This window comes from Pleurodeles waltl, chromosome 7, assembly GCF_031143425.1.
Source record: "Pleurodeles waltl isolate 20211129_DDA chromosome 7, aPleWal1.hap1.20221129, whole genome shotgun sequence".
Taxonomy (NCBI): Eukaryota; Metazoa; Chordata; class Amphibia; order Caudata; family Salamandridae; genus Pleurodeles; species Pleurodeles waltl.
Window position 1 is genome coordinate 1,277,970,574 of NC_090446.1, and position 23,255 is coordinate 1,277,993,828.

The 23,255-nt window shown below is 44.6% G+C and overlaps 1 protein-coding gene across 4 annotated transcripts in view; it reads left to right on the forward strand.

Annotated features, from left to right (window-relative positions):
* THAP7 (THAP domain containing 7) overlaps positions 1–22,931 on the forward strand; it is a 138,561-nt gene extending 115,630 nt beyond the window's left edge. For all 4 annotated transcript variants that reach the window (XM_069200492.1, XM_069200490.1, XM_069200489.1 and 1 more), the window contains 2 exons: positions 4,185–4,322; positions 21,401–22,931. In XM_069200492.1, the coding sequence (XP_069056593.1) occupies positions 4,185–4,322; positions 21,401–22,091 (829 nt within the window). In that variant the 3' untranslated portion in view covers positions 22,092–22,931. The remainder of the gene's footprint in view (positions 1–4,184; positions 4,323–21,400) is intronic.
* Positions 22,932–23,255: the final 324 nt, after the last annotated feature.

Below are 23,255 nucleotides of genomic sequence, written 5' to 3' on the forward strand. Positions count from 1 at the left end.
GAAATCTAAACTAGCTTTCTCTTCCATTAAAATACATCTTACGGCAATTTCAGCTTACCTGCAAATTACGCACTCAACTTCATTATTTAGGATACCAGTCATAAAAGCGTTTATGGAAGGCCTAAAGAGAATTATACCACCAAGAACACCACCGGTTCCTTCATGGAACCTCAACATTGTCTTAACACTACTCATGGGTCCACCTTTTGAGCCCATGCACTCTTGTGAAATGCAATACTTAACGTGGAAAGTTGCATTTTTAATTGCCATCACATCTCTAAGAAGAGTGAGTGAAATTCAAGCATTTACCATTCAAGAACCATTTATTCAAATACACAAAAATAAAGTTGTTCTACGGACCAATCCTAAATTTTTACCAAAAGTAATCTCACTGCTCCACTTGAATCAAACGGTAGAATTACCAGTGTTCTTCCCACAGCCAGATTCTGTAGCTGAAAGAGCACTACATACATTAGACATCAAAAGAGCACTAATGTACTACATTGACAGAAAAAAACTAATTCGAAAGACAAAACAACTATTTATCACCTTTCCAAAACCTCATACAGGAAATCCAATTTCAAAACAAGGCATTGCTAGATGGATAGTTAAGTGCATTCAAACATGCTATCTTAAAGCTAAAAGAGAACTGCCTATTACACCAAAGGCACACTCAACCAGAAAGAAAGGTGCTACCATGGCCTTTCTAGGAAATATTCCAATGAACGAAATATGTAAGGCAGCAACATGGTCTACGCCTCATACATTTACCAAGCACTACTGTGTAGATGTGTTAACTGCACAACAAGCAACAGTAGGTCAAGCTGTACTAAGAACATTATTTCAAACTACTTCAACTCCTACAGGCTGAACCACCGCTTTTGGGGAGATAACTGCTTATTAGTCTTTGCACAGCATGTGTATCTGCAGCTACACATGCCATCGAACGGAAAATGTCACTTACCCAGTGTACATCTGTTTGTGGCATTTGTCGCTGCAGATTCACATGCGCCCACCCGCCTCCCCGGGAGCCTGTAGCCATTCAGAAGTAGATCTTAAACATTTGTACATTTGTAAATATATTACTTTAAACTTCATTATGTACAGACGCATTCACTCCATTGCATGGGCACTATTACAAGCATACACAACTCCTACCTCACCCTCTGCGGGGAAAACAATCTAAGATGGAGTCGACGCCCATGAGCAATGGAGTCGAAATGGGAGGAGTCCCTCGGTCTCGTGACTCGAAAAGACTTCTTCGGAGAAAAACAACTTGTAACACTCCGAGCCCAACACCAGATGGCGGGATGTGCACAGCATGTGAATCTGCAGCGACTAATGCCACGAACAGATGTACACTGGGTAAGTGACATTTTCCATATATATACATATACACACACACGCCACTCTCTCTCTCTCTCGTGCTCCTCTCTCTCTCTCTCTCTCTCTCTCTCGCTCCTGTCTCTCTCTCGCTCCTCTCTCTCTCTCTCGACATTTTCAACACCTCCCCCCCAAAAAAATCTATTGTTTGGGCCGGACATTTTCAATGTGTTTTTCTTCGAAAAAGCCTTTTGAGTCTCGAAGTTTCAGTGACTCCTCCTCTGGTTGTGAATGCGCATGGGCACCCACTCCATTGAAGGGTTGTTTTTCTCCACCATCGAGTTTGGACTTGTATCAGCATTGCTCCCAGTCTCTACAAGTTCGTCGGTTTCCGTGTCTGCCCCGGAGTCCATTGCCTTTCTTCCTGTTGCAGATAAGACTGTTCGCATTACCTTTCTTACAACACTTACTCTACTCCACAAGCGCATCTTTGACAAGCGAATGGACCTCTCTGCCCACAAAGCCCTTTGGGCCACTGCACTCTCCAGAGTCTGAGAATGAGGACTCTCTTGAGGTGATGCAATGGGCGCCTTTCAGAAGATGCCCGCAGTGCTATTCTAAATACCCCTAGGACAGTCTGCACACCATCTGCAACTTCTTGCTCTCACTGGAGTACGCCGAGAGCCAATATTACACTTTGCTCAGTGTTCCAAAGCAAAAAAAAACAGCGTCAGCAACATGATAGACGATGGGCCCTCAGCAAGATGTCCTATTCCAAAACCCCAGACCTATTCGGCGAGGTTGATCTGCTGAGCACAGAAGAAGAGGAATCTGGTGAGGCACCTAACCTTCTGGCACTCCAACCCATGTCCAAGATCCTAGACTATTATGTCTCAAACTGGGGGAGGAAGAACGTCTGGTAGAAGAAGAGGCAGCAGACAGTGCTCCACCTACCTTGGTGGACTCCAGACCTCATCTGAAAACCACTCCCTTTGAGTACTAACTTCACCCAAACTTTTTCAGAGCCCAGAAACGGCTGCTCGTTGGGGCAAAGCACTGACCCTGCAGGGGACAGATATTAAACCCTGTTCTTAGCAGCCTCCGCTGCCTTCCGGTGTGCCACTGCCCTTGAGCGCTGGTTGATACCAAAGCAAGGGCTTGGAGCTGAGAAAAAATATTTCCAGAAGCTTCATCCCTCAACACCACCAGTGCCTAAACTGTCCATTTCCGAGTCTGAGGGAAAGGTCTGTTCTCGAAAAACTAATTAAATTACACCTGATAAGCCAGGTAACCCTCAGAGTCTCGGACTACTACATTTACAAAGTGATTTGTGTGTCTTTAGATACACATACTCTGCATCAACTGTAAAGTAGCACTCCCCTAAGCAGTGGTTAGCCAGTGGATGATGCAGAGGTTTGAAGTAGAGTCCTGAACACAGTTTGACCAACTCTAGCTTGCTGCCTTGCAAGAACGTCCACAGAATAATGCATTATGAATGTATGTGGAGTGGACCGTGTGGCATAAAGGTACTTTTTTTGTGTCTGTTTTTTTTTTGTTTTAGCGCAATAGGTTTGAATACATTTAACAAACCACCGAGCTATGCCTGCCTTGGAAATTGGATGACATTTGTGTGGAATCTGAGGAGTACTATCTCAGCTACAGAGTTTGGCTGTGCGGAAAAATACTTCATTGTTTGGTTATGGTGGAAAGCGGAATCTACCTTAGGCATACAATTAGGATTGTTTTTAAGAAGCACTCTCACCGGGAACCTGGGGAAAAGGTTCTTCTAGTGTGAGGGCCTGCCGCTCACTGATACTTCTGAGAGACGGGATAGCTACAAGGAAGGCAACCTTCCAAGAAAGAAACCAGAGAAGGCATATATGCATTGGTCCAAAAGGCAGCTTTATAAGTCTAGCGAGAACAATATTGAGATTCCAGACTGGGGCTGGAGAACCTGTCTAAGGCCTTCCATAAAAGCCCTAATTACAGGGATTTTGAAGAGTGAGGAGTGCTCCTTGTTCTGCATGCATGCAGCATTAGCAGCTGGCTGTAGCTGAATTGATGTGTAGGTTAACCCTAATTTTTGTAAATTTATACAATTTATTGTACCATAGACGTTAGAGGGTTAATGTAGTTTGGAGTATAGTAGTGAACAAAACGTTTACACTTAGCAGCATAACAGCATACATGCCAAGAGACCCAATTCAGGCAGAGACTCACAATGTTTTAAGACAAAAATTGCTTTTTTTGGTTTCCTCATGCCTGAAATTGCCTCTGCTCCAATAGAAGCCCATGGAAGAAATACATTCTCCTGATTATATGTTCCGCTTAGCATACTAAAATATTGTAATGTATGTATTCAGTGTGTGTAGTTGCTCTGCGGGCTCATGAGTATGTCCATATCCTCTTGAGGTAGACCAAAATAACCAAACTCTAGGACCTCAAGAGCCAATGAGACCTTGTAACTTGAAAGATTTCTTATAAAAGAAACACCTGAGCCCAACACTACATGCAACAAATAGATGCTTACAAGGTAAGTAAAATAATCCATGTTTTGCTCAAATATCCTCAAAGCAGGTTTATAATTTAAATGAAGCAACCTGTTTCTAAAGAAGGGATTCTGAGTTTGCCACTAAATATTTGAAAATATGACTATTAGAAGGATAGAGTGGACTAGAATTTCAACTGCTTTAGAAGCAGTTGCAGTGGTTTCTCCCTTCATATCGAAGATTGTTGTAGCATATTTATATATGTTGATACAGATGTAGCATAAACTGTCTCGGCTTAATGTGCTATAGAGCAATTAATAAAATAATGGCTTGTCAAGTTTAGTACAATGACTGCTATATGTTTGTTCACAGTGGCTATCACAGATTGAAAGAGGATGCTGTGCCTACCATCTTTGATGCTCTTCCTAGGCCGCATAGAAGGAAGAATAAACTTCAGGGAAAGAAGACCATTGGATTAGCAAATGTCAGACCCAAAAGGTGGAATACACAGTAAGTCTACGGTCTCCATAACCCCATAAATCTCCTCATTCTGTTGTAAACAATTCTACAAGCACAAAATCTACCTGCCTTTGAGCAAACGTTGAGTGGTGTAGAGCATCGAATTGTTTAACTGCTCCATGGGCATGGCTTTGTGCATGCAAAAAAATCAGCTGGCCATGTGCCAATTAGGGGATTAGAAGCACGTAGATAATGTCTCTTGGTCTGCTGCGTACATTTCTTTTTCCTTTGGATACCTATCCAGGGATTCACTTAATTACTTTGATTAGGTTGTGCTCCTGTGATGTGCTAAACATGTCTATAGCAGAACTGCAGATATTGTCAGGACTCTAATTTGATTCTGAATTCGGCAGCATTTACCTGGCTTGGTTACTGGTCTAAAAGAATTTCCATTTAATTTACTGCCAATATGGTCTGTAAAGTATACTTTTGTGATGTAAATTTGCTTCAATCTGCTAAAATAGCTTTCCGGATGCTAGGAATTTAGTTTGTCTACAAAAAGACTATACCTTCGTCTATGTGTAGCAAGATTCTTCCTTGTAAATTTGCCACCTTCTTCTGGAATTGTCTTGTTGCTTGGACAGGGTCACCACAATAATCTGCTTTTGATTGCTGTAGGAAAGTGCCTTTTTGGATGGTCACACCCACAATTTTTGCTCTAGATGCTGTTGGTTGTGACTCTGAATGTGCACTGGAGTCTGCTAACCTGGCCCAGTGTCAGTGCTCTCTCCCTAAAATTGGTAAATGGGAATTGGTATCCCCAATTGGCAAGTACTTTAACCCCCTTATACGTCCCTACTATATGGAACCCTATGGTACCCAGGACATGGGTGTTAAAGGGGTCAACAGTGCCTGAAGCACAGTTTGTGCCAACCTGAGTGACCCAAGTAAACTACTGACAGCAGGCCTGCCATTATAGACTCCAGCAACAGTGAACTGCTCAAACACTACTGTGCCCACACCATGAGTGGCACAGCCCAAGCACTATCTTTAATATATGTCGGTCACCCCTGAGGAAGGCCTCCTGAGCCTAGAAGGCAGGGTGCATTCTATTAAAGGTATGGCCGTAAAAGTGCAAGCCTATATGTCACTATAGTGACCTTTTGCGTTAAAGGCTACTATAAGTGAGCAACTGTCCATGGGATAGCATGAGCTGGGACCCGGGCAAACCAGAGGTCGCCAGCTCCATTATGGTACTGCCAAAATGGGTCATGTTTGATACCTGTAAAGAAATGCCTCCTTGGCATGGTTACCCCCTGACTTTTTGCCTTTGCTGATGCTATGTTTTGAATTGAAAGTGTGCTGAGGCCTGCTAACCAGGCCCCAGCACCAGTGTTCTTTCCCTAACCTGTACTTTTGTTTCACAATTGGCACACCCTGGCATCCAGGTAAGTCCCTTGTAACTGGTACCCCTGGTACCAAGGGCCCTGATGCCAGGGAAGGTCTCTAAGGGCTGCAGCATATCTTGTGCCACCCTGGGGACCCCTCACTCAGCACAGACACACTGCTTGCCAGCTTGTGTGTGCTGGTGAGGACAAAACGAGTAAGTCGACATGGCACTCCCCTCAGGGTGCCATGCCAACCTCACACTGCCTATGCAGTATAGATAAGTCACCCCTCTAGCAGGCCTTACAGCCCTAAGGCAGGGTGCACTATACCATAGGTGAAGGCACCAGTGCATGAGCACTGTGCCCCTACAGTGTCTAAGCAAAACCTTAGACATTGTAAGTGCAGGGTAGCCATAAGAGTATATGGTCTGGGAGTCTGTCAAACACGAACTCCACAGCACCATAATGGCTACACTGAAAACTGGGAAGTTTGGTATCAAACTTCTCAGCATAATAAATGCACACTGATGCCAGTGTACAGTTTATTGTAACATACACCCCAGAGGGCACCTTAGAGGTGCCCCCTGAAACCTTAACCAACTACCTGTGTAGGCTGACTGGTTTTAGCAGCCTGCCACACTCGAGACATGTTGCTGGCCACATGGGGAGAGTGCCTTTGTCACTCTGTGGCTAGTAACAAAGCCTGTACTGGGTGGAAATGCTCATCACCTCCCCCTTGCAGGAACTGTAACACCTGGCAGTGAGCCTCAAAGGCTCACCCCCTTTGTTACAGCACCACAGGGCACTCCAGCTAGTGGAGTTGCCCGCCCCCTCCGGCCACGGCCCCACTTTTGGCGGCAAGGCCGGAGGAAATAATGAGAATAACAAGGAGGAGTCACTGGCCAGTCAGGACAGCCCCTAATGTGTCCTGAGCTGAGGTGACTCTAACTTTTAGAAATCCTCCATCTTGCAGATGGAGGATTCCCCCAATAGGGATAGGACTGTGACCCCCTCCCCTTGGGAGGAGGCACAAAGAGGGTGTACCTACCCTCAGGGCTAGTAGCTATTGGCTACTAACCCCCCAGACCTAAACACGCCCTTAAATTTAGTATTTAAGGGCTCTCCAGAACCTAGGAACTCAGATTCCTGCAACCTAAGAAGAAGAGGACTGCTGAGCTGAAAAACCCTGCAGAGAAGACGGAGACACCAACTGCTTTGGCCCCAGCTCTACCGGCCTGTCTCCCCCCTTCGGAAGAAAACTGCTCCAGCGACGCTTTCCCCAGGACCATCGACCTCTGAATCCTCAGAGGACTGCCCTGCTCTAAAAGGACCAAGAAACTCCTGAGAACAGCAGCCCTGTTCCCCAAAGACTGCAACTTTGTTTCCAAAGAAGCAACTTTAAAAAACGACTGCGTTTCCCGCCAGAAGCGTGAGACTTGCAACTCTGCACCCAACGCCCCAGCTCGACTTGTGGAGAAACAACACTTCAGGGAGGACTCCCCGGCGACTACGAGACCGTGAGTAGCCAGAGTTGCCCCCCCTGACCCCCAACGGCGACGCCTGCAGAGGGAATCCCGAGGCTCCCCCTGACCGCGACTGCCTGACTCCCAGATCCCGACGCCTGGAAAAGACCCTGCACCCGCAGCCCCCAGGACCTGAAAGATCGGAACTCCAGTGCAGGAGTGACCCCCAGGAGGCCCTCTCCCTTGCCCAGGTGGTGGCTACCCCGAGGAGCCCCCCCCCTTGCCTGCCTGCATCGCTGAAGAGACCCCTTGGTCTCCCATTGAAACCTATTACAAACCCGACGCGTGTTTGCACACTGCACCCGGCCGCCCCCGTGCTGCTGAGGGTGTACTTTCTGTGCTAACTTGTGTCCCCCCCGGTGCCCTACAAAACCCCCCTGGTCTGCCCTCCGAAGACGCGGGTACTTACCTGCTGGCAGACTGGAACCGGGGCACCCCCTTCTCCATTGAAGCCTATGCGTTTTGGGCACCACTTTGAACTCTGCACCTGACCGGCCCTGAGCTGCTGGTGTGGTAACTTTGGGGTTGCTCTGAACCCCCAACAGTGGGCTACCTTGGACCCAAACTTGAACCCCGTAGGTGGTTTACTTACCTGCAAGACTTAACAATTACTTACCTCCCCTAGGAACTGTGAAAATTGCACTGTCTAGTTTTAAAATAGCTATATGTGTTTTATTTGAAAAGTATATATGCTATTGTGATTATTCAAAGTTCCTAAAGTACTTACCTGCAATACCTTTCATGCAAAGTATTACATGTAGAATTTGAACCTGTGGTTCTTAAAATAAACTAAGAAAAGATATTTTTCTATACAAAAACCTATTGGCCTGGAATTGTCTCTGAGTGTGTGTTCCTCATTTATTGCCTGTGTGTATGTACAACAAATGCTTAACACTACTCCTTTGATAAGCCTACTGCTCGACCACACTACCACAAAATAGAGCATTAGTATTATCTCTTTTTGCCACTATCTTACCTCTAAGGGGAACCCTTGGTCTCTGTGCATACAGAGCCAACTTCCTACAATACCAAACAGTGTGATGTCCCATGGACCAAGAGAGCAACCTTGGAGGTTGCCCATCGGTTGCCTTAGGTTCCTGTGCTTTGGCTTCCAGCTCACAGCTGCTGCCACCCAGACAAGATTCTGACCCCCTGGGCAGTAGTGTGAACACTCCCTGAGGTCAGGACAATGGACTGGACAGGAAGGAGGTCACACCGCCTTCCCTCCCAGGAATGCTGGTGAAGTGGCACATCAAGGCCAAGGCGGTGAGCTTTAAAGGACACACTGCCTCTGATATGCAAGCAGGCTCTCCCTCATTGGAGAACAAAGCCGTCCCCACACCCCCAGGCACACTTGCAACCGGGCAGGTAGGAAAATGAGTTAGTCAGGAGGCGTACACCCCCAGAAGGCTATAGCCATACCTCTAGAATGGGCAGCGTGGTCAGTACACCTGAGGAAGACTTCTGCCATCTTCAAAAGCAGCAAAACAGAGGGTTCTGAGGCAGAAAAGGTGCCACAATCCACCAGATGTGGTCACCTCATGTGTGGATTAGCCGCTGGGGCTAGTAGTCCATTTGCTGCTGTTTCTAACACTTCTAAATCTAGGATTTAAGGGGCACCCCCCGGTACCAGAACCAAAGATTTGCAACAACATGTGAAGATAGGACAAGAAGAGACCCACATGGACGACAGCAGGAACCTGCACTAATAAAAGGCGTGATACCTTGAACTGTGACAACCTTCCTGGAACTGATTGATTGTGGCTCATCCTGGACCAAAGACTGATTCCACCAGCAATTTGGAACCCTTTGTGAGACAAGGGCAAGACCAGAATCTCTTCCACTGGTGGCACTAGTCCCTGCCCACCGCAGGTAAAAAGCACCTACCAGAACCGAAGAAGCTCTGGCCATGGGGCCCTAAGAGGGATTGCCTAAAAGCAGGTGGTCCAGTGTATTGTGGAAAGTGTAATATGGCTGTCCTCCGATTTACAGCTGGCTGCTCTTTTCAACTGGACCTCCGGAAGGGGAGATAGCTTCTCCCCACCTTACCACTGCCAAAGCTTGTTGGTGGCCAGTCTGATTATCACGACCTTCACTCAACATTGCAGCTCGAGGGCACTCCGCAACACCTGCATGCGACATCACCAGTGGCTCAGTGGTCGGGTTTTGGCATCCGTTTCCTTGCCTGCACCGCCACAGTGGTAAAGCCAGCAACCACAGCTCCCATTCAGCACCAAGGGTAGTTAGGCATACTTCTACACCCGAGATGCCTAAGTTAGATGGAGTTGTTCTGCCTGGTGAATCCTGGTCCAGGGACCCACACAACCTTAACCCCCAGTGGGCTCCCACGAACTCAACATGTAAGTGACCGCTGTTCCCTCCTTAGGCACCAAGGACAGCAGGACACTTCTGCACTCGAGCAACACGAGCCAGGTGAAATTAGTCTGACTGTCGCAGCTTGGTCCTTAAGCACAACCTTAACTACCAGTAGGTTCCTCTGAATTCACCCCACAAGTGACCAAGTATCCCTAGTGATTTTCCCCATTGATTGAAATGTTAAACGTTTTGACAGTTTGAACTGCACTGAATTGTTTTTCCTTTGAAAATACGTACCTCTGGTTATATGTATCTGATTTACTTTGGGTGTCTAAATGAATATATAAATTTGCTTTATTTTTATAAATTGGTGTTGGATTCCTTTCGACTCGTGTCAATTACTGATCATCCTTGTTGGTACTCTGAAATGCTTACACATGTTCCTCTAGTAAAGTCTGCCTGCTCTTTGCCACACTGCCAGGACTGAGCTAATGATTTGTTATTGTGAATCCAAAGGACTATCTTTGGAATATTTTGAGGGTACTACATAGTGATGTCTAACCAGCATCACTGCATAATACTCCACTTTCTGACACTGGTGTTACAGCAGCAGGATCCTGTACTTGTGTTACGCAGTACCACTTGGTCAGAAGTATTTTAGTGCACCTTTCATCTATCCTTGTTAAATTCCACAGCATTTACAATCGCATATAGACCATGCATGAAAACTTTCTTTAAGAAAAATTTGGAAATCAATCAAAAAGTTTCAGGTCGACATCCTTTCAAATCACTTGAATAGCCGGGCATAGCGCATTCTTTTGTAAAACATTACCTGGCATGGCAAAATAATAGCAACTAAAGTGTAAAGTGACTTAATGGCAAAATGATTGTTAACAGCCACTTTGCACAGCTTTTACAGTAGCTGTGATAAGCTTATGTACTATGACATGCAGTTTCTGGTTGTGCTAGTTGCAGATGTAGCAAGGCTTGTCTGCGAGATCTAGGTGGCACGAGCTAAGAAGTGTATCTGCATATAAAAAATCAATCTGCCAGCCTATGTTCAAGATCCACAATGTTTACAGTCACTTAGAAACCCTGGCATATGCACTTTATTTTGCCTAGCACAACAGAAATAACAAAGTGATTGCAGCAAAATGTTAAGTGCATTGGTTACAGTCTACTTATTGTCCGGCCATGATAAAGGGAATGGTAAAACATATCTGCATGTGAAAATCAAGCCGTCAGTCCATGCTCGAATTCAACCGCATTTACATTCACTTTAAACCAAGCATAAAAACATTTTTTTTTTTAATGATACCGAAAAGCTGGCACAGCAGTAGTATGAAAAGGGAACAGTAATGTAAGGTGTATTAATAATGAACTTTCCATGTTAAATTCCACAGCATTTTCAATTGCTCATAGACCATAAATGAAAACTTTCTTTTGAAAAACACTGCCAAGGACCTAGTACCGTCGGGAATGGCAAAATAGCAGCAGTGGAGTAAAGTGCAGTAATTATTGTACAGTTATTTTCCAACCACTTTGCGCAGCCTTACAGAGGTTGTGATGAAACTGTATACATTGTGGCATACTAGTTCTGTTTGTAATAATTGCAAGTGGAGCAGAGCTAGTCTGCAAGATCTAATTTTAAGATTCCTGAGAAACGGAACTAGAATAGTTTTGCTAGGAGCCCTATGTAGGTCACAAAAGTAAACAAAGTGCAACTGTGATTGAGTAGATGTTGAATCACATGGGCAAACGCAAGATCTTTGTTGCAGTATGCCTGTTAAGGGTATGAGACCAACAGATGGGCAATATTAAGACACTCGTACCAGATATTATCTGTGTGTGTTGGGAATCATATAGAAATATGATTCCATACGATTGGATGTCATTAATGATGCACATGGCCCGCTGTCCTTTTGCAGCACACCAACTTATCCCTTTGACTTGCCATAAGGCCAACAATTCATTTTTGACGAGTACTTTGAAGCGCATTTCTAGGTTCAGTGGTTTGTCAAAAAATCATGATGTTCAATTGAAACAATTGGATAATCATATACTGTAGCCACTTGAAGTTACACGCCATATCTGAGTTCAAGCAATCTATGATCACTGCTTGATTGAGTGTTGCTTCAGGTAGACTCCAAACTGATGTCCATAACAGTGTCAGGGCTATTTTGATAGTGTTACCCAGATATTTTATGCCTAGCTCTTCATGACATATATTGGCAGGTACACTTCCAGGAGGTCGGATCAATTTACGTAGAAAACTATTTTCACCAGCCTGTAACTGTACCAGTTCGCAGAGGCTGCAGATACCAGCTCCATAAGAGGCAGCCTAGCTGCATCTGACTTTGTATATATTGATTAGTGCCTTGAGGGGAGTGGATCCCAGAGTCTTAGCAAACTTGAATATGCATGCCTGTAGGGAGAGTGCCCCTTTTGACACAGTCACCCCACTTACCGCCACTGGTAATGAGGTTTTTTGACTGAAGGTGCACTGGGTTCCTGCTAACCAGGTTCCCCAGTGCTGTTTCCCTAAAACAAGGTAAAAGTTTTGATTGTGTACAGTTGGCACACACTTTAGCACCCCTGTAAGTCCCTATTAAATTGTACACCTTGTACCTATGGCATGGGTGTTAAAGAGGGTCCCAAAGGGCTCCAGCATGTATTGTGCCACCCCAAGGGATCCCCCTATATATTGTATACAGCCTGCCATTGTAGACTCGTGTGCTATGCTAAAATAACTGCATATAATATGTGTAAGTCAGCCCTACAACAAGCCTTAGATCCCGAAGGCAGGGTGCATTATATTTTATGTGAGGATCTATCTTCATGAGCAGATATGCCCCTGTGATAGATGATATATGTAATAATGAAGAAAAATCGAGGGAAAGCGAAATAAAACAATTGCTTAGGATAACACAATTTGGTCAAGTGGAGAATCCTGCATTAGCCCAACATTTTGGTTTCACTTTGTGCAATCAAGACACTAGATGTATATGCTTCACCACCCTGTTGACATCAGTGCAGCCCTTGATCACATCACAGACCAAATTTTGTGGTCCCTGCGAAAATGTTTGTGAGCATCAACGCTTTAATACTTTGCACATTGGATTCCATCCAGCAGCTCATTTCAGGATAGTTTTTAGTCAGTGAATTGTGACCTAGCATCTATGCAGGCCAAATCTCCGAAATGATCTGACTTCATTGGGGTCCCTGTAGTTTGTCATTTACATTCTTTAATCATGTCTGCTACTCCTAGGGATTGTCCTGACAGTGCAACCTGTTAAAAAACATACCCAGCTCTTGGAAAGGGATGACTTAGGTCGCAGCGACAGCTCAGCTGTCTGGTGTGCTAAACAGATCTTGGGGAATTTCAAAAAGTTGACCTAGGAATGCATTCCACCCATTGCTTGCTATTGGCTTTGTGGTTTGTAACTCACGTTTTTTCCTTTCCATTTGCTGCCTTTATTTGCTTTAGTTTACTGAATCTTTCCAAAAACTTGCTTTCTGTAAGCAAGCCTTTAAATCTTATTCTTATCTTGTCACGTTTGTTGGGCATTCAGAGACAGAGGTCAAATGTCAGGCTCTGTCTTCCAAGGAGTTTGGTGTTTAATTTGCTGTCACTGATTTCAAATTGAGACAATTTCCAGGAAAAAGGAATGCAGATTACTTTTCCCCGGGGGACCTGCTCGGACACCGCATGCAGACATGGCATGTTTAATTACAAATGTCTACAGTACAGCAGTAGAGACTTCTCAGTGCTGCTCACACACGTGGCATATTTGCTCAAGGCATCTGAAATGCTGTGGAGACACTAATGTGTTTTTTCCTTGTGATATTTTGTCTGTTGCTGCACTGAGAGGGAAGGTCTTGTTCCTCAAAGCCAAACTTTCAAATGGGGCTCAGCCATCCGAGTGCGAGACTTGTGCTTTAAAACTCTGAACTGCGCTTGCTTCCAGTTTTGGTGATAGGTGTGATGTCTGAGCAATCAGAGGCTTGGGGCACCTCTTGTATCTTTTCATCTTCACCAGTGCTTAGCATTTGATTTGTTTTTTAATGCTTATGCTAGTGCTGTGTGTATGTCTAAGGGCCCCATATTATAACCAAGGGTTATGCCAGGAGAAAAACAGAAATTAACATGGAGCTGTGCTAAACTGGACTGAATGTTGGCTTTTCTGTCTTATTTGTTGTATAGTTTACATAATTTCCAAATAAAAGTTCTGGTCACATGCATTCAGAGGCTTTAGAGATAAACAGGTACCGATAGTCTTCTGCACATACTCCAACCACTACTCAAAAGCATCTTGGTTTGAAAGTGTAGGGGTGTTGTGAGAGTCACATTGAGTCACTCTCAGTAGATCAAGTCAGCGACAGGGGCGGCTCCTCCATTAGGGCGGAGGAGCATTGCTAACTCACCCCCCCCACCCCCCCCCAACCCCCCCAACCACCCTCCCACCAAGCCAGCAGCAGCTGTTGAAAACCTTTTACTAAAAAACAGTAATAAACTATGTTTATTACCCTTTTTTTTTAGTAAAAGAGGCGGGCCTTAGGGCTGGTGACCTCTGAGGTGGAGTGCACAGCACTCCCGCTCAGTGAGCATGTATGTTTGGCTGCACTGTGTTGCCGAGCTGGAGAGAGCCTGCACAGGTTCCCAGTCTGCCTGGAAGTGCCCTGGCTGGGCGCTCACAGCCAATCTTGACGCTGCTTTGAGCAGTGTCAGGATTGGCCGCAGGGCAGGCAGGGAGCCTGTGCTTGCCTTCATTTGAGGAGCAGCGTGGCGGTGACAACAAGTTTACTTTTTATTAATTAATGTCACCCCCATTCTCCAAACCTACCCCCTCCCCAGTCACCCCCATTCTCCAACTCCCCCACCCCCTGTTAGTACCTCGAGCAGCTCCTAGTCAGCGACCTGGGTCTGTTCCAGTGAGTTTTAGAATAACAGCTACAGTCGCGCCTTTTACCTTCTTGACAATTCTATTTTTACCACATTAGAGATAAACAGCATTTACAAATGATTGCAGGGGTATGCTCACAAGCTAATCACCCCTTCTTGTAGCATTCTCTTACACACAACTTACCCACAAAACTACTTATGAAATCAATTTAATTTACATTGCAGCTGTAGGTCGGGATTGAGCCATGGCCCTTCCATGGTACTGATCGACTATCTGTCTCTGATTCTCAGTGCCCATAAAGTCCAGTCCCATAAAGTCCAATTACCTGAGACGCCACACGAGCCGTTACATCTTTCTATACCAATGAGTTCCTCATCTCATGAAAGGGTTGTTGCAAGTTCTGGTAACTTCTTTAAAAGAGGCCAACATAGTTGGGCACTCGCAGCAGGTTAGCTGTCAGTTGTTTAATTTTCCCTATACAAACTGCATTGTGGTCATTCAATCTGTTGCAGCAATAACAGTGCTTTAACTCAATGGCTACAAGAGAAGAGCAATAGTTGATAAACATCATGTTTTAGCCCTAAATTGTCATTAATGAAAACCGCTAGTGTGTTCTTCTTTTCTGTACTATTTGTACATTCTATTTACACCTTACTACATGCATTGTTGAGGTTTTTCACCTTGTCACTCCTACTTGTCCATTCTCAGGCTTTTTTCAATTGCTTTTGGGCATTTTTGTGAGTATCTAGGGGCTTGTTGCAGTGTCCGATCCACTTCAATGGAGTCCTCTGCTTTCATGGTGCCTTGTGCTCTGCATCTGCTTTCTTTGTGCTCCCGTTCCCACCTTCACAAAAGGGGCACAATTTCACCTCCCATAAGGGGCGCCATGATCTCCCCCATTACGGCTCTTGTTTTTCTTAGGATGCTTTGGTGCCACTGCTGCATGTTAAGACTGTGCCACTTATTAAGCTTGTACCAATGATGGAAGCACAGGATGACACTGGCCCACATGGAAGTCACCAATGTGCAGCTGCATCAGACTTACTCTTGTTTACCTTTCTGTCCCTTACAATGAAGGCCACAGATTCAGATTACACTTTATGCTGTATCAGACTCATGAGTAGACATCATGGCAGGCACAGCTCCTCCGTTTGGGCCGTTCATTAATGAGCGAGCAGCCGTTCACAGCATGCAGTAATCTGACAAAGATTGTTACGTCTATAATACACTTTTAATTACTTAAGAGCCACGAAATGTTTATCACATGTCAAACCAAACTTTTTATATAGAAAAGAAGTGGCTCAGCCACAGTTCATTCTCCGTTTTGAGCTGCCCAAGCTCTACTTATTTTCTTTCAAACCCTGTAAATTTGTTTTCTATTAAGCCATGTAAGTGTTTCTTTTTAATTGTCTAAACAATTAATGTAAATAAATTATGTGAGCTTCTGTATCAATTAAAAAAGGTTTAATACACTACTGGTTAATGCTTTGCGCCCCTCTACTCTGATTCTCTACTCTCAAGAGTGCACTCTCCTCTGCTGAACTCGGTCACTCAACTCTGCGCCACTGTACTATACACCTCTGCATGCTACACCACTCTACACCATTGCAATCTGTCAATGCACTCTAAGTCTCTTGATTCTATTCTGCACCACTCTACTCTGTGGCACTCTGTTCTGCATCACTGCACTCTACTCTGCAAGACTGTACTCTCTGCAACTCACCTCAACACCACTCTGCTCTGCATCACTTCACTTTGTGCCACTGCAAGCTGTGCCTCTCTACGCCATTGTGCTCTACATCACTGCACTCTAAGCCACTCTATTTTACTCTGCACCACTGTACTCTGTTCCACACTTTAATGCTAAGATGGGGAGGCTCAGTACTGTGGTTAATCCCTTTATTTTTGACTGCAAGAATTATTCAGTGGATGGTCTGCAGGACTCCAGAGGCAGGGTTCTAATCAAGGAACTCAGGAAGATGGGCCTTCTGAATTTGTGTGATATAGAAGCCATAGGCACTCATCAACTTCCAACCTATGTGGGAAGAGGATCTGAATCCACTATTGACTATATTTTTATGTCTCCACCTATGAAAGACCTGGTGATTGGGGGGGAGGTGCTGGGGGAGAGTTTCAGTGATCATAATCCCCTTATAGTATCCTTTAAACTCCCTGGGGCCCTACGTAAATTAGGACGAGGTAGGCCGGTAGTAGTGGAGATAAAGGAGCAGGGTAGGCGGCTTGGGTGGAAGCAAGTGGATTCCCTAAAAGTTGTAGAAAGGGTAGTGGGGGAAAATGTACATTTATTTATGGACACACTCTTGACAGAGGCTCCTTATCCTGAGACCGTTATGAATGCAATAACAGTAGTAAATGCAGCAGTGAGAGACTGCCTTTTTTCAGTAGGCAGCCAACCTAGTAAACGTAATTGTGGTTGGTATGATAAGACCTGCTATGTTGCAAGGGCTAACCTGAAGATGGCCACTAAGAAACATCCTAGAGATTGGGTCCTCGTAAAAGAAGCTAGAATGAAATATAAGAGGGCCCTGAGGGATAGCAAGATAAAACATAAAGATAAAGCCTGGGAAGAGTTAGAACGTGCCATAGCTCTGAAGGATCCTGGCCTGTTTTGGAAAGTGGTAAATAGAGGTTCCTTTGGAACAGATACATCTGAGGGCCTTGGCTGTAACATCGCCCCGGAAGCATGGGTAATTCACTTTTGTAGTATTTTTTTAGTGTTCTCCCCTAAGAAATAACCGGGAGAACGAGTATGAGATGGCTCCCAACCTAGCAATTAGGTTTTCGCTCCAGGAGGTTATGGATGCGATACAGAGTAGTGCGAGCAATAAAGCTCTGGGCCCGGATTCGATCCCTATGGACTTGTATAAAGCAAACCCCCAGTTATGGGCACCTGTTCTCTTAAATGTCCTTAATGCAGCAGTTACTGTGGGTACCCCTGCCTCTTGGAGACTGGCATGTATTGTCCCAGTGTTTAAAAAGGGCGACCAAAATGATCCTAAGTCCTACCGCCCTATTTCTCTACTGGACTCTTCGGTGAAGATTCTGGGACGGATTATTTTAAGGCGTTTGGAGTCCTGGATGATAGGGAATTATGTTTTAAGCCGGGACCAGTATGGTTTTAGGGAAGGCCTTGCACGCGAGATCAATGTCTCAACTTACTGATGCTGATCGGCAAATACACGCAGGCTAGGAAAGGTGCGCTCTATCTTGCTTTTATGGATCTTAGCTGTGCCTTCGATAAGGTGAACCGGTCTATATTATGGGAAAGGTTAAATCAGCTAGGGCTGGATCCTAATATTGTAGAGTTGCTCCGATATCTACATTCTGGGACGGTTGCAAATGTGAGGGTGGGGGTCGAATGGGGAAGGCTCAGAGGTCTTTAAGCTTTCAAGGGGTGTGCGCCAGGGGTGTGTTCTGGCTCCTACTTTGTTCCTTCTATATACAAATGGATTGTCTGATTTTCTGATGAAACATTGTAGGGATGTTCCAAAGGTGAATGGTACTGATATCCCTGTGCTGACGTACGCGGATGACGCAGTCCTCATGGCCCGTACTATGAATGGTCTCTGGGAAATAGTTAGAGCTTATTCCTCCTTTATGTCAGCTTTGGGTTTAGAGGTCAATTTTAAGAATTCTCATTTTATGGTGTGTGGAAGACCCTTGAGTAGGGTGGGGGAGCTAAGGGTGGAAGATCAAATTATTAGTAGGGTCCATGAGTTTCCATACCTAGGGATTATTTTTGATGAGAAAGGATCCTGGAAACCTTGTATTGCCAGAAGGGGTGCGCTTTTTCATGCAGCAGTTGGCGCGACTTTTGACTTTGCTGTAAAGGTAGGTAGTAAACCTATCAAGCCTTTGCTTGAAATTTATAGGCGGAAATGCCTCCCTGTCCTGCTGTATGGTGCTGCACTTTGGGGGTATAGGGACTCCTGAGCCCTTACGGTGGAAGAAAATCCGTTCTGTAGAAAGCTATTGGGAGTTGGACAAAATATCCCTGGTTTTAGCCTTCATTTGGAGCTGGAGCTTGAGTTTGTGCAGGACACTGTTCAGTTGGCTCCCCTTCTGCTATGGATCTCAATTTGGACTAACGAACATGCCACTCTGAATAGGGATATCTTAAAGGATTGTCTGGCTTGTGACAATGCAAAGAATATTCCCTGGTTGATGCACATAAGGAAGATGGCTCGTGATTTGGGGCGGCCTGAATTGGTTGATTATCCTGAAGGCCTGACCAGTTGTGATAAGAAATGGGTTAAGGAGAATTTTTTAAGAATCCAGAAGAACAGGAGGGAGGGGGAGGCCTTAGGGGAAAAATCGATCAGGGATTTCATTATGTTAAAGATGTGGGTAGGTCCTGAGCGCTATCTTTTAGAGATAAAGGATGTGAGGGAAAGGTCTCTCATAACCCGTTTCCGTTTGGGGATCATCAGAAGTAATCTGTTTCCCCCGTTAGGTCAGTATGGGGACAAATGTATTAGACCCTGCCCCTGTGATGGGGTGTCCCAACAGACCTTGCCCCATTTTACTTTGTTTTGTGTTTTTTATACACCATTCAGAACTCGTTTTTTATTACCTCTCCTAAGGCCCAAGGGTTTTGTGCAATATCGTCCTGCTTTTATGTGGCTGCAGATGGCCTCAGATGTATTGGTGTGGAAGGGGCTGAGATCATTCCTGAAGGGAGCTATTACTTGGCGTAATAATGTGGAGTTTTTAGAATGAATCTTTCTATTTTATTGTTTTTATGCATGTGGTTATATATGTTTTGATTCCTGATGGGTGTTAGTATTATTTATGGTTTTATTGCTATTCTTAACAAATGTATTGGAGATTATTTATTGGAATGGATGAATTTTTTCATACCGAATAAAAGTTGTTGTTATTCTACTCCACCCCAGTGCACTCAATGCCACTGCACTCTGCTCTGCACCATCAAGTCTATGCCACTCTACTGTACACTACGCCACTATTCTGTGCATCACTCCACACTACTCTAATCTATTCCGCACCACTGCACGCTATACCACTCTACTCGATGCTGCTGCACTCTACACCTCTGCACTCTACCTTGCACCACTCCTCTCTACCCTGAACCAATCAACTCTGCGCCAATTCACTCTACTCTGCTCCGCTTCACTCTTCCCTGCACCACTCTACTCTAGTCCACTACACTATACTCCAGTGCACTCTATGCTAGTCTACTCTGCACCACTGTACTTTAAGCCACCTCACTCTAGGCCATTCTACTGCACTCTAGGACATTCCACTCTAAAACACTCCACTCCACAATATTAATCTCTGACGCTCTACTCCACTCAATGACACTGCTCCACTCTACAACAGTGTACTGCACTCTACAACGCTACTCCACTATATGACGCTTTATGCAAATTCTTCAAGCGGTTCCATGCCACTTTACTCCACTCTATGGCACACTACTCCACTTCAGTACTCCACTGTACACCACTTCAATCTACACCACTCTCCTATTCCACTCTCCTACACGACTCCACTCTGCCACTCCACTATGACAGTCCACTCTACAGTACTCTGTCCCACTCTATGCAACAACCTCTACGCCACTCCACTCTGCTCTACACCACTCCACACCGCCCTGTGCCACTCCACTATACGGCACTCTACTCCACCTTGACACACTACGCAAATCAACTCTACTCCCTCCACAAAACACTGCACCACCCCATGACACTCCACTTCACTCCACTATGTGCCACTGAACTCTACTCTACACCACTCTACTGCACTTTATGACACTCTGCTCCATGCCACTCTCCTTTAGCCCACTAAAATTAAGCCAGGCTTAACACCTGTCACTCTGATGTACAACATGGCTGAAACATATTGGCAAAGTCAATACCTCTTGCATAGGCGAGACCTATTGGCTTTGCCAGTGTTTGTTATGCTTGAGACCAAAAAGTGGGATACGCCAAGCATTACCAAAATGAAACAGTTTCCCAAGTTGGGCATGTTGCTGTTAAGAGGAATCCAGTCACAGAGCTACTGCTTACCATCCACAGACCTGATTCCAAACACTGTTCTCCTTTACTGCAGCAAAATACATATTACTTCCATCCCTCACGTATATAGAACAAGCACATAAGGATTAAAAAGCAATCCCCTTACTCAAATACTGAGTTAAATCCAGCTAACCAAAATTCCTCCCAGCGATGCAGGGAGGATCAAAAAAGATGCCATAAATTCATCCCAATGATGCAGGGAGGGTTGAGCGAGAAGGCGTATCTCCATGTTTTATACCATATATCATGACTTATGCTTGATAACACATGCAAAACATCCTGCACAGACCCCTTGGGGGTGCTGCTGTGCCCCAACTGGAAATAACACGTTACTGCTGTTTCCATATATATTTTTACTGCCTCACAGTTTCTGTCATGCTATATGGTTAATTAAAAAAAAATAATAATAATCTGTTGTGCGTAACAGCCCATAATATAACATAGAAAACTGTTTTCACTCGCTTTTTTAAGCTAAACATTGGCATCACTGGTTACTTGTGTCTTGCATATCCCTTCTCCCTTATCATCCATAAACTTTAAAGCGGTCATGCTCCCTCCCTCCTTCATGTTCATCTTATCTTAAAACAAGTTAATTTCCTTTGTCTTTGCTAAAGGTTCTCAGCGCATTAACACCTGATGTCCAAAATACATTTCTTGTTTGAATAATTTCAGTATGTTAACGAAATCCAAATGTATCTCATTATGCAACTCGGTAAAGGCCTAAGTGTGGTTACATTGATACCAATCACATGTCTCCTATGGTATTAAATAAAAAAGAGAAAACGTCTGGGTAAAACATAAATACGAATGTATTCTGTATCCTAAAAAAATTACAAAGGATTTTTATTCACTGTGGCTCAATTGATGGTCCCATTATGAAAATGTACTTATTATTATATAGTTGATGAATATAGACCAACGTGTTTCTTCTTTTGTTTTCAGACAAGTTGTAAGAACAAGAGCATCTCATGCAGATTGTGAAGAGACAACTGAAATGCTGTGTTTTGCTGAGACCAGTTCACCTTCCGCTTCAGAATTTGCCAACTTCCATAGGGTTTACACGGGAAGCTTGAGCACTCCAGGTGGTAACTCCGTGAAGAAGAGCACAGTGGTCACAATAAGCCCCCCAAACCATGTATGTCCTATGTCGAAGGATAGCCGGGAGGTGACATCTCTCACCTGCAGTGTGCCGAACTCTGAAAGCGCATCAGATACTCCATCTGCAGTTGACGACGATGATGATGATGTTTCAGTGACTCCCTCAGGATTTGAAGCCGTTGTGCCCACAAGCAGCAGCTCGGCCCAGGAGTCTGAGCCCTCCCGCCCAGTATCTCCGTCCGTGTACATGCTGCGCCTCCCTCCTCCCCTGGGAGCCTACATTCAGAACGAGCACAGCTACCATGTAGGTAATGCCCTACTCTGGAAGCGTCGAGCTGAAGCGGCACTGGACGCTCTGGACAAAGCCCAGAGGCAGCTACAAGCATGTAAGCGCCGGGAGCAGCGCCTACGCATGAGAATCTGTGGGCTGCAACAGGAACGCATGCGGGAAAAACGGGCCCAGACAGACGTGCGGGAGAAACTAAAAGAGCACCTTCAAGTCTTCGAACTACAGCTAATTAACGACTTTGAATGAGGTCACAGTTGATTACTTTGGAGAAAGACTTATGGACCCTTGTGTGCTTATAAGTCATTTGAAGGGGGGTTCCAGTGGCCTTACTGGTATCTTCACTTTGACCATTGCTTGATGTACATTGATCACTTGGAGTGAGCTTATCAGAAATGTATTTGGTATGTCTCTTATCTCCGTGGGATATTACTGTTCAGTAGTGTGTTAAAGTTTTGGCACTACGAGAATTCTTGTTCCTGTATGTTCAAACAACCCTTGATGCTCACTCAGCACTTGTCACCATGGGGGCTCCTGGATCCTCCCTACTCATGAGTTATTCTGAGTGAGGATGCAATACTCACTTTCTTTTCAAGGAGTTCTTTAATATATCACTTAGAGCTTCAAATAATATGGACAACATTGATGCAGCTATCTTCTTTTTAAAAGTGAGTTTGGGTACTCTCACCAAATCAAATGTCTCAAATGATTTAGAGGAGAATGGACAACACCTCTCAAATCTTGAAGGACGGGTTTGGACATAGACTTTGTACATCTTGTGCTTAAATCATGTGGAACAGTTTGGGAGCAAGCCCTCTTAGTCGCGCTTCTTTTATTTAAAAAAAATAATAAATATGCCTACGTTGGAAACATGTGAATAGCTGCCATTTATGTCTGCTGTCTGGTTTAATAAAACACATAAAATAGAAAACAATGCATAAAGCATATTGGAACATTTCAGTGTTACAACTTTATGGGTATTTAGTGTAACCTTGTCGGAATAATGGGGTTAAGGGATCAAAAGCCGAGCACAAATACCTCCAAGACCATACCCCTCGGCCCGAGTTTAAATAAACTTATTTCAAACTATTTGGAAGTTTATGCGTTTCTAAGTACTATCTACACTCCCTCCTTAAATAAAATTAAGCTGTTTTCTTTCTGACAAAATTAGTTCCACTTAGATCCAAGCTTTAGCAAAATTAGTCTTTATTAGAGGTTCTTGCAGCAGTCAACACGTGTTTCGAGATATGATCCTCTTGATCGGGACAAATCTTGCATAAGAGATATCCCTTGTCAACCGAAATTTCAGTCATAATTGTTGTTATAAAGGACTGTCCCATATCGATGTTAATAGTTCTGCCATTTCGGCACATCAATTTCCCACTCTCGCTCCCCTAGGGGTCCCCAGAACAC